Source organism: Artemia franciscana, chromosome 1, assembly GCF_032884065.1.
Source record: "Artemia franciscana chromosome 1, ASM3288406v1, whole genome shotgun sequence".
NCBI classification, from domain to species: Eukaryota; Metazoa; Arthropoda; class Branchiopoda; order Anostraca; family Artemiidae; genus Artemia; species Artemia franciscana.
The window spans coordinates 62,909,006-62,921,449 of NC_088863.1; the positions used below are offsets into that span (position 1 = coordinate 62,909,006).

The 12,444-nt window shown below is 34.3% G+C and overlaps 1 protein-coding gene across 1 annotated transcript in view; it reads left to right on the forward strand.

Moving 5' to 3' along the window:
- LOC136032582 (band 4.1-like protein 5) overlaps window positions 1–12,444 on the forward strand; it is a 60,639-nt gene that overhangs the window by 26,009 nt on the left and 22,186 nt on the right. Inside the window, exons 4-6 of the mRNA XM_065712854.1 lie at window positions 410–530; window positions 5,648–5,926; window positions 11,980–12,117. Of these exons, the coding sequence (XP_065568926.1) occupies window positions 410–530; window positions 5,648–5,926; window positions 11,980–12,117 (538 nt within the window). The remainder of the gene's footprint in view (window positions 1–409; window positions 531–5,647; window positions 5,927–11,979; window positions 12,118–12,444) is intronic.

Below are 12,444 nucleotides of genomic sequence, written 5' to 3' on the forward strand. Positions count from 1 at the left end.
GCTGTGTAATTTCATTTTAAATAAATTAATTTATTTAATTTGAGGCTATTTAATTTGATGTAACGAGTTTCTATGGATTTCACGTCTGCTTTCTGTCAAATAATAAAAAAAAAATTCACGCCGCCCCTGAAAACGATTGAAACCTTTTAATGTAATATAATACATCGAAGTATTACATTGTAATCGGTTAGGTTCAAACATGAATAGAAAAAAATAAAAACTTTCCTTCTCTCCCTTTTCTTTCTATGTCTGTTTACTTTTATTCTCTTCCTCCGTAGTCTTCACGCTCTTTCAAAATTAACAATTTTCACTTTTTCTTTTTGTTACTAATATTTTCTGTATAGTTCATATTAAATAATCACGAATAAATTTCTTTGAGTTCTTTATTATTTTTTTTCTTCATCGATAGCTGAGTGTGGGGACTATGATTCTGACGTTCACAATGCCGCTTTTGTTTCGGAATTTCGATTCGTCCCCAATCAAACTGAAGAAATGGAAGAAATGATCCTTGAAGAGTTCAAGAAATGCAAGTAAGTGCTAAATGGTTACCTTTTTTTTTTTTACAACGTTTAAGAAATATAGGGTATAGGTAAGAGCTTGAATCCCACCTCTAACCAATTCAAAACCCAAATTACCAAAATTGATATTGGATATGGATAATAGTTTTTTATACAATTAAATTTCACTTTTCCACCACCACCCCTCCCCTTTTAGAAATAAACCTTTATGATCTAATTTATAAAAAAAAGAGAAGAAAGGACCAAAAGGGATATTGCACGAAAAAAGAACACCCGAGTCTTTTTGCCAAAAGACTCGGGATTCTTATCTTATTGTTTTATTTAACACAATTCCCTTGTGAGTGTCATAGAACGCTCACTTGAAAATTCTCCATGTTTAAATAGGCTCGTATACTGCTCATGGTTCTGGACATTTAGAATGTCTAATACACAGCTATCCTGCTGGTTTTTGCATTTGATTAAATAAAAAAACAAGTTTTTTGAAATGAAAGTAAGGAGCGACATTAAAACTTAAAATGAACAGAAATTACTCCGTATATGAAAGGGGTTTTTCTTCCTCGACGCCCCGCTCCTTACGCTAAAGTTTTTTTTATTGTTTAAAAAAGTAGAGTTTTGTGAAAGAATCAAACTTTAGCGCAAGGAGCGGGGCGTCGAGGAGGAAAAACCCCTTTCATATACAGAGTAATTTCTGTTCGTTTTAAGTTTTAATGTCGCTCCTTACTTTCATTTCAAAAAACTTGTTTTTTTTATTTAATTTCTGAAAGTTTTTGAATTAATGCATGTCTGATTTTGGCTCTCCGTACATAAATTATTAAAATGAAATTTGCGTATTAATTCTTTTTTTGGCTAAATGGCTTTCTCTTAGTTTTGATCAGACGATTTTGAAAAATAAGGGGTGGGGAAGGAGGCCTAATTGCCCTCCAATTTTTCGGTTACTTAAAAAGGCAACTAGATCTTTTAATTTTTAACGAACGTTTTTATTAGTAAAAAAAATACGTAACTTAAGAATTAACTTACGTAACAAACTTTTATATTCTTATATTTTTGATTATATATATGAGGGGGTTGGTCCCCTCGTTAATACCTCGCTCTTCACACTAAATCTTGTTTTGTCCCAATTCTTTAAGAATGACCCCTGAATCAGAAAGGCCGTAGAATAAATAGTTGAAATTACTTTAAAAATTTTTAGCATAAAGGGCGAAGTATTTATCTCCTCCTAAATACCTCGATCTTTATGCTAAAGTACTTTTAGAACCCCTCATATGCGTAATAATCTCTGTTCGTTTTAAGTTTTAATGCTTCTCGTTACTTTCAATTGAAAAAACTTTTTCATGTTTATATTTTCATTGTTTTTTTTTTTTTATAGTAATGCTAGAAAGTCCTGCGCCCTTTTCATTGAATTTCTCTTCCCCCATGAAATATTCCTCCAAGGAAAGATCCTCCCATATAGCCCCCTCCCCTGAACCCCACACCCAAACCAAAAAAATCCCCCTGATAACGTCGGTACACTTCCCAGTAACCATTACTGAATGTAAACATTGGCCAAAGTTTGTAACTTGCAGCCCCTCCCCCAGGGACTGTGGGGGGGGGGGGGTAAGTCATCCCCAAAGACATAGTTATTATGGTTTTCGACTATGCGGAACAAAATGGCTATCTCAAAATTTTGATCCGTTGACTTTGGGAAAAAAATGAGCGTGGAAGGGGGCCTAGGTGCCCTCCAATTTTTTTGGTCACTTAAAAAGGGCACTAGAACTTTTCATTTCCGTTAGAATGAGCCCTCTTGCAACACTCTAGAACCAGTTGGTCGATACGATGACCCCTGGAAAAAACAAAAAAAACAAAAACAAATAAACACGCACCCGTGATTTGTCTTCTGACAAAAAATACAAAATTCCACATTTTTGTAGATAAGAGATTGAAACTTCTACAGTAGGGTTCTCTGATACGCTGAATACGATGGTGCGATTTTCGTTAAGATCCTATGACTTTTAGGGGGTGTTACCCCCGTATTTTCCAAAATAAGGGAAATTTTCTCAGGCTCGTAACTTTTGATGACAAAGACTAAATTTGATGAAACTTATATATTAAAATCAGCATAAAAATCTTATTCTTTTGATATATCTTTTAGCATCGAAATTCCGTTTTTTAGAGTTTCGTTTACTATTGAGCCGGGTCGCTCCTTCCGCGAACTGTTTGATATATCCTTGGAACCGTTCTAAAGGAATCAGAGGTTGTGATCCTCAGACATCTTTATCAACTTGGATCCTGATGGTGTTTTGCGTCAGACGAGGCTGGTCTACTAAATAATACGGGGTTGATAAGCTCCCCCTTGGAGCTTGATAAAAGTTCCTCTGAATGAGGTGAATTATTGCAAGTATGCACAACATTCAGAAATGGTACAGCTTATACAATATGAAGACAATTACAAAGAAAAGATCGGATTTTGGTGTTAACATTCAATAGGAGGGGATTTTGCTTTGTTGTTCTATTTTTTTTCTAATGAACATGGTAAAAAAAGGAATTTTCAGTCAAAATACCTAAGAAAGATATTTTCCTAAATTTTGAGAATGGGAGAGAGCAAAAAATTTATGACACCGGGCGGATGGAAATTAGAGGACTATGCAAGAGTGAAGATTACTCCCGCCTCTCTAGCACTGGGGCATTCTCTTTTCTGAATGGGCGCTAAAAGAATAATTAGCGAAGAAATGAATTCCAGGAAACTAATTTCATCAACTGATGACCTGAAATACTGGTAAATTTAGAATAGTTGCACAATACTTTTAACATAAAAATAAACAGCTCACTTGTTCCTACTGTTTTTCTGTGTCCCTGAAATTCTCTTGAAGAGTTGGATAAACGTTTGTTTGGTCTATGTCAGGACCATATGTGGGATTTTTGCCTGGAGGAGGAATTTACCAAAAAAATGTTTGGGGAGTACTAAGGTTTTATTCCCTGATTTTTTTAGTAATGAAAAACGAGTTGAGTTTTTTATGAGGAATTTTCTTTTTATTTACATAGTTACGATCAATTTTCGAGCCAGAGAAATTTGTCAGAGGGGGGGGGGGGCTAAACCATGCCGCCGTCCTATGCCACCGGTCTGTGTCCTTGTGTGTTGAAATGGGCTGTTGTATCATCAGCAGTATACTGTAGTATGCTCACTCCATGCTATAGAAATTGTATGTGCAAAGAAAAAGGCGGAACCGAATATCATTAAGTTTTTTAACTATTATGTAACTTAACCTTTCAATTTATTGTAAGTTATCATAAACAGAAAAGACATGCCTTCCTTGTTATTGATTAACCAAGGAAAACAAAAAATTGGCAGCGCTTTCGAAATCCTTCTTTTTTATAGCTTCGATAGTTACCGATTTGTTTAATGCCAAAATGATTTGCTTGATGTTTGGATGAATGACTTTGCTCATGGATTTTGCATAATTACTTTGTACAGACAGCACAAATCGGTTTTAACTAACGCGATTTCGTATAAGCCATGATTTATAAATTGTAGTTGGCTGATATGTTTTTAGGAATTTAAACTGCAAGATTGATTATTTGAGCGACAAAATCGCTTAATTGGTATTTACTTTCTTCAAGCTTAATTTAAATTTTCAAATATGTTCAAAATCTTTACGAGATTTTTGGCAATTCTTTGCAAAGGGAGGGGGGGGGGGGCAATATCATGGGAAAAAAAATGTCAATTGATGAAATATTGCTATTTGAGCTGACTCGAGGATGGCACAATAACTATTATTTGGATTAGTCTTAATGGTAAAAGCTCGTTACTAAAACAATTTTTGGGAATTTCAGAAAATAGCCTGTAATCTTGCAAAATAGCGTCGAATCAAAATAAAATGCTGCATCTTTGAAATAATCGTAGCTGAAATTTCATTTAGTAAAATCATTGTCCCCCATCCTCACCAATCAGGAAAATCACTTATTCCGATGGGATGCAGAGAAGTCTCTTTTTTTTCTCGTGCTTTTTTTGTCGCCGCTTTTAGGGTTGTGAAACCTCACATGGTTACGAAGAACCATGGGAGGTTTTTTCAGGGCTCTTTTAAAGGGAAATATTTATATCTACGCTCTTTGAGTAATATAGTATAATGCTAAATATTAAATAAAAATTTTGATAAAATTTTCAGTTTGATATGCAAGATAATGGTGTAGTGGGTATGATATCACGTGTGATGTCTTAAAATGGATGTGTGTCCATTCCTTAGTTTTTAGTAAAGAAGAAAAGATGAATGGAATACAGCGACGGTTTTTGAGAACTGTCCTGACAATGCTGTCAAACTGAAATAGTATTATAAATGAAATATTTGGCAAAATAAACTCAAAGAGGGCAACTAGGAAGTAAAGTCCTAACCGTATGAGAAATTTTAACAAATGGAGTGGTAATGCTGCTCATGGCAATTTGGAATCTGGAGGAACACATGACTTAAAATAAAAACCAGGGCTTTTGTCCATGGTCAGGTCTGTTGGATTCTCTCTTGAAACAATCAACAAATGGGCATTTCTTCTCTTGTAGAAGGGTCAATATTACAGCTTAAAGTCATAAATTATTTAATTTTGGAATTTAATTAGTTTTATTCAAATTCCTAGATTTACAATTTTGGAATTAATTTTAGTTATTTGGAATTAACTTATGCGATATTAACTATTACTTGTTATTATATCGTTTGAAGGGGAGAACCACGTTTAATGGATATTTCTGTGTCCCAAATTTAATTTCTAGATTCTCAGATTCTTGAGAACCGTTTATTTGTTATTGGCTCTTGTGTATGCGCAGATTCAACTGTTTCCCACCAGCCATAGAGTTTTCATTTCATTCCTTGTCAAAATGGAGAGACTAATGGCTTTTTAGAGCATCTTGATTGTCAGTAAACACAGGCCGATTATAACTGTTTATTGATATTGAAATGCCCAATAGATTCAACTCTAGCCTTCCTGTAACTAAGTTGAAAATTCTAATTCATTTTTGCTTTTGCTTATTCATCGAAGATTGCAAGAAGATTGCCCACTATTAGAAGGTCAGAGTTTAAATGGCAACCCCTTCCCACAATATACTAAGGAAAAATTATGTCGTGGTATATTTCGTTTTTCATTCGTGCTGACATTATTCTTTTATTTAGGGGCTCAACTCCAGCGCAAGCTGAAATGAATTATTTAAATAAAGCCAAATGGTTAGAAATGTATGGAGTGGATAACCACCGTGTTTGGGGAAAAGACGGTTGTGAGTACTCCCTTGGCCTGACGCCTACTGGTATCCTTGTTTTCGAGAAAACACAAAAAATTGGATTGTTCTTTTGGCCTAAAATTACGAAGCTGGACTTTAAGAAGAAAAAGCTGTCAGTTGTTGTCGTAGAGGATGATGAAGAGGGGCGGGAACAGGAGCATACTTTCGTTTTTAGGTATTCTTTTTATTTGTTCATTTACTTAGTTTACAGCATGTATCATTTACTTATGATGTCATTTAGATAGTTTTTTTTTATCTGCTAATTTTATGAAGTCTTTAGGCGATAGCAGAGTTTCTAATGTAATTGCGAATTCGATCCAGTCTCTGGAATAAAAGAATACAAAAGCTGCCTAGTATTAACCAATAAAATCTCAAAGTAAATCATAAAAAACATATACAGCTGAATCATTTGTTTCTTTTTTCTTGTCATTTGGGTTTCTCATTTAATTTTTTGATAACAAGTTTTACAAAATCGTGGTTGCAGCAACAACTGCAACCTAATAAAGACTGAACCAGGCCCAAATATAACCAAAGTTTATAAGTATATTTAAAAAAATATATATTGAGAAAAAACTGTCCTTTATAACCAATTCAAAAATGGTAACCTACTTCGATATTACTTCGATTTATTTTTTTAATGTTATTTTGAAAACAAATTTAATGTAATTTTGAAAAAGAATCTGAAACCCCTCGAAAGTGGAGTCAGATTGAAACAAAAAGTTCATCGTAAAAATTACCATCGTCAAAAATCCCCCCCCCCCCCGCTTCCCTTGAACAACAAGGAAAATAGTTTTTTTTTCATGGATAACATTTATGTGTCAGTTTTTTTCTAGCACTGTACTGAAACATCATAGAGAGCTGTTTAAGGGCTAATTTAAAAGCCAATTTTCATATCTAATCACTTTTATAATTTAGATTTGAAAACGAAAATGTAACCAAAAAGTGCCATTTCCGGGATGGAACGGCCTGACATGGAACTAGAACATCATAGGCAGTTGTTTAAGAGTAGGGACGTAGCGCCAGTATTTTATTTTAGGGGGGGGGGATTTATTCGAGTGCTACGGAAGAAAAGTTGAACCAAGTACTATTTTAACAGCTCCCTGTATTGTGCTATTCAGTTGCACTCAATTTGAATATGTAAGATTAAATTTATTGTGCGAAACTTTTACTATGCGTCATTTGTTGAAGTATTACTTATGACTTTTTATTAAATTGATTTGATAGTGGATTTGCTGCTTTATCTTAATAAATAGCATTTAAATAAACGGGCCACATAAAGCAAAAGCAAAAATACAGAATAATTCCAAGTTATATTACATATCATTCGAAGTCTAATATTATACTGGAACTTGAACTATGATGTTTCAAAATTAGATTAATGTACATATAAAATAAACCAACAATACTCACAAACTTACAAACAAAGCTTACACTGTCTTTGTTCATTTCTTCAGTCTAATATAATATTGTAACATGAACCCTAATGATGTTTCAAAATTAGATGAATGTACATATAAAATAAACCTACAATACACACTGACTTGTTACGAAAATTGTAGTCGTCTATGTGTTTTTCTATATTAAATTCCTTTATCACTTTACCAAGGTCAATTTGTACTTCTCTTTCAATTACTGACAGTGCAAGCGAAGATAATCTTTCTTACCCCATTGTGTTGCGGCAGTCCATCTTCAACCATTGAAGGCAAAAAAAGATCTTTCACACGACGCATAGTTCATAGGAATAGTGAAGTACAGTGTAAATAGATCAAAAATCAGAAGTGCACATTTTACGCGTTTTTCAGCAAAAACAGATGCTCTTTCTAGAATGTTTTTGTTTTTATTTCCTCAACTGCGTAAGAACACAGGAAATCAGACATGCAGCGTTCAAAATCGAGCTTATAGTATTTTCACACAAACCTTACACTGTCTTTGTTTATTTTGTTTGTGCACTTCGCTTAAGTTGTTCAAAACGTCCAAACCGTTCTCTTCTAGCCTACTTTCAATCTCTGTAGTTAGAAAATCAATAACATAATACAACACTGTATTTTTGAAAAAACTCTTGCGCTATCTCATATGGCACTATTGTACCCCCACCTAATCTTACTGAAACTTTATGTTTTCGTGGCAATTCTACTATTACTACTACTAACAACTCACCTCAGCACCAAGTCACCTGAGGCCAACACAGCTACGCACGCTCCTTCTCAATCCCAATCTGTTCAAAGTCCCCTCTTTATACTCTCCCAGGAAGTTCCCATTTCTTTTAAATCTTTTTTTATGACATCCTCTCACCCTAGACGAGGACAACCTGCTTTCCGTTTAGCCCTAGACAGTTTGCCATAAAGTTCTGTCTTCGTCAATCTGTCATCCTTCATCCACAGAACGTGCCCTAGCCGTTTCAACCTTCCTTTCATTATAGCTCTAAAAAGCGGGATTGAACAATATTTTTCGTACAGCCTACTGTTAGAAATACGGTCAGTCACCCGGGAACCCAGAACAATCCGTAGGCAATTTCTTTGGTAATTTCTCTCGAAAACATCTAGTAAATCTTCATCCACTTTTCGGAGCGCCCATGCTTGAGGGGGGGGGGGGTAAACTATAGTACAGCTGCAGTCAAAATGTCTTAACTACAATTATTCTACACCTTGTGAAGTTGTTTCTAATAATTTCCATCTCAGCCGCCTCAATTCTATCCTTATAAAAAATTTAATCAGCGAGAAATTTTTTTCTTCTTTTTTTTTTTCATGAAAATTCCGGATAAGAATTATTTTTTTTTTAATCCAGAAATAAGGGAATCCAGGAGGCAAATACCACCCCCTCCCCCTCTAGGAATGGTGCCACTGGAACTAGTTTCAATAGCAACAAAATCGTATTACCATTCAGTCCTCGGAATTTTAGGTTCCTAGACCTCTATAGGTCTGAATCTCCTCGGCACAGCCCAATGGGATAGCCTTGACCAAGTATCAAATAATTGTTTAATCTAGCTTAAAACGCAGAATTAACATATGATAGTCTAATTTAGATATTGAAAACAGTCGAACTTGTTTCTCATTATAATGTTTTTCAAGCAATACACCTGCCAGCAAGAGCAAAATTCTCCCTGGTTGATGTTATGCTGATCTTGTAGAAAAAGTAGATGACCTATTTCCTTGATGATGAGACTTCAAAAGCGGTATATCTGTATAGATATTAATGAGGAATCGGAACAGACCACTATTGTTCGCGTTTTTACATTAAAAACGAGCTGAGATTAAAAAAAAAAAAATCTGGTGGAAGTAAAGAGCGAATTTGAAGCTTAAAACGGGCGATACTTGTGTCAATATTTTCAAAACTAAAAAGCTTACTGAAATTAATTAAAAAAAAACAAATTTTCATGATTAAAGTAAAGAGTGTAATTGAAACTGAAAGCAGAAAAAAGTACTGATTCGTGGCTTGTGCAATATATTTTTGAAAAGCTGTTTCAAACAAACAAACTGTATCGCAATGTTTCCCTATATTTGTAGAAATCTAAAAAATTAGCGCTTTACCGATAACTCAAAACCGACGCAATGAAACTGCAATAGAAACTGAAGAACCCTTAAGGGGCGTGCAAAAAGTAAGAAAATAATTCATTAACCTCTCATTAATTTTTATGGGCCTGAAATCATTAACTATTTCGAAACGGTTTTGTTGTAAAAAAAGACAGCTTTGAAATTAGTTTAAACCTTGATTTTTTTTTTCTCTTCTTCTTGTTTGGATTAGTATGGAGACACTTCCACATGATCTCATCACCAAAATTAAATTCTAAGCCCTGCTGTATGTTGTTACGGCTTGTATGTTTTAACTACGCTGACCTTAGAATCATGGTTAAAATTTCTCTGGCAAATTCTAAAATGAAAACGGTTCGATTATTTGGAAATAGATCATAAGTTAGTTTTTTGTGTATCCTTGATAGTCTAATGACGTTAAATCCCAGCATACAATTGGATAGTATTGTAGCTGGTAAAATTGGGTATTTTACGTATTTTATCGTAATTTTATGGGCCCCCGTAAAATTTGAATTTTATCTATTTACCGGTATTTTACCAGTATCTTACATATTTTACGACGCCTTGCAATTTTCAGAGCACAAAAGCGTGAAAAGGCTTGCAGGAAAAGGATTGAATATGATTTTGCTTTGTGTATAGCTCTGTTCCACAGTTTAAAAGGTCGATTGTCTGACTTAGGTCTTTTGTTATCAGAACGATAAACTGTATTATGGTACAGGTAATTATATTTTAAAATGGTGAAATATAGCTGAAATAAAACTGCATTAGTTCTATGAACTCAAAGATTGAAAGGGCTCGAACCAGAATTGACATATGACAAATAAGAAAAAAAAATATATTAAATAGCTGAGAAAAATGTGGGACAAAAACAAAGCGAAAATGATTGAGGCGGATATTTCCGTCACGGGTTTCCGCCCATTCGTCTTCAGTTCTCTCTCTCAAGAAAAAGGAAAGAAAAGAAAACTTTTGAATTAACTCTAACTAAGCAGAAGAAAGACTGAAAAAAAAAGGCTATTCACCAATTAGATTGGGTAAGAATTATCTGGTTAGTGATTGACTTGGCGTGTCTACTGGCCTAATTTTCATTAAAAGTTTGGTCATCTTAACTTAAACTGAAGAGAAATGATATTTAAATCCTTTAATTTTCAGTTGTTGTAAATTGCGTTTACAAGAATATCTCTAGTATCACTATTTAAAGCACGGTTTCTATGATTTTTTTCTAATTTAAATTGCCTTCCTAAAAAAGGTGGGGCCATTTGCTTCAAATATTGAAGTTGCATCATCAAAAAGAACTACACAATTTGGATTTTCAACAATGTGGAGGGCTAAAACAGAAATAATATCATCGTTTTAATTTAGTTTTCATATCTCAGATAAATCTTGTATTCATGCTGTTTTTTTTTCTGAAAGCTGCCGGTTATCCCCTCTCCCTGAAAAATACCACCCACAGAATATTTCCCCTGCGGAAAATCCCCCTATTTTTCCCTTGGATAATTTTGGGTTTTCTCAAAAGTTGAAATTGAAATTTATATTCCCCTGTTTAAGTCAGGGACGATCATATTGCATTACTTTTAGTAAAGACTCATAAGGGTTGAATGTATTAATATTTGTTCTTTTTCCAGAGGCATTTCATATGGAAGGGGTGGTCGAGTAAGCTTTGAAGGGGACTCAGTCAATTAGAAATCGAAAGTTCTAGTGCCCCTTTCTAAGATTTAGCCTGCTTTTCAACGAATTGTTACCGGATAAGTTGTTACTGGCTACAGTGTCTAAAAGGAATTCTTATTCTGGTTTAACGGCTCTTTTGTTTCAGCAGTTGTTTTGAAAGAATCTTCAGTTGAATACAGAATTAGCTCTAAGGAAGAGACGATGAGAGGGTGGATGCAAAAACTGACATATAATCCTTAGGGCCGTATCCAGGACTTTCGTTTGGTGGGGGAGGGGGGCTTTGGAACAGGCACGGTCACCTGAGTCAGAATCTAAGTCTGATGGAAAGGAGCTAAATTTGCTAGCAAATCCTTTTGAAGACATTCTTAATGACTTTGAAAGTGACTGAATGTTCTGTTCTTATGATCTAGTGCTTCGTAAATCAAAGTTATCGAAGTGTTACAAACCTCTTTTTAATTGTATTACTTTGATACTTAATGTATTTTTAATGTATTACTTTAAATACTTCGATACATAAATGAAAATAACATTTATACGATATGACGGATGTACTGAATACAGCTATTTAAATATGCAAGGCTGTTAGGGTGTCATTTCTTAGGTTTAAATGTAAAAAAAAAAAAAAACTAAAATGACTTTACTCCCAAATAATGGCAAATTTAATTTATTCATTTTTCTTTTTTTTACAAAATATCTGTCCTAATTCAGGCGCTGTCCAATTGCTCTGGTATAACCCAAGGCACAAGATTACCAAAGGGATAACTTAGACATTTAATTAAATTTATGAAACTCTTGATGAAGAGGAATTATCCTTTTTTTAGCCCAGGAAAATCAAAATCATTAAAAAATCTTCATCAAAAGCTGAAATTGATATTTAAAAGAAATGCTCAACTGGTCTTATAGCTATAGGGCAGCTCTAAATCATCAATTTTACCCTGTATTTCCTAGAAAGTACCTTATTTTACCAATTTTACTTACCGAATTTTATTTTACGGTGATTTTACAGCACTAGAATTAGAAAGTTTTCGCTTTTCAGGCTCGAAAATGAAAAGGCTTGCAAACACTTATGGAAGTGCGCTGTTGAACACCATGCATTTTTCCGTTTACGAGGTTCAGCTAAAGCCCCTGCAGTAAAACAGAGTTTCTTCCGAATGGGGTCCAGATTTCGATACAGGTAAAAGACAAAGATATTCGAGGAACTTATATTAGGGTAAATAATCGCATCTTGGTACGCTCTGATTCTGGGCGCAAGTAAGACTACTCTGCACTGTGGCTATATTCGCTTTTATTATGGCATTGGTAAGTGGTAGCGCTGAATTTTGAGCTACCGATAAAAGGACTTTTTGACTATACATACAAAAATTGAGACAAAATTTGAAAAGGGCTATGGATATACAAGTGACTTACCTGAGTTAAGTACCATCAGTCCTTGGAGGTCGTTTTGGGGCCTCTTCTTACACTATGTTATTGATGTAACTCCTGTTTCTACTTCTATCTTTTG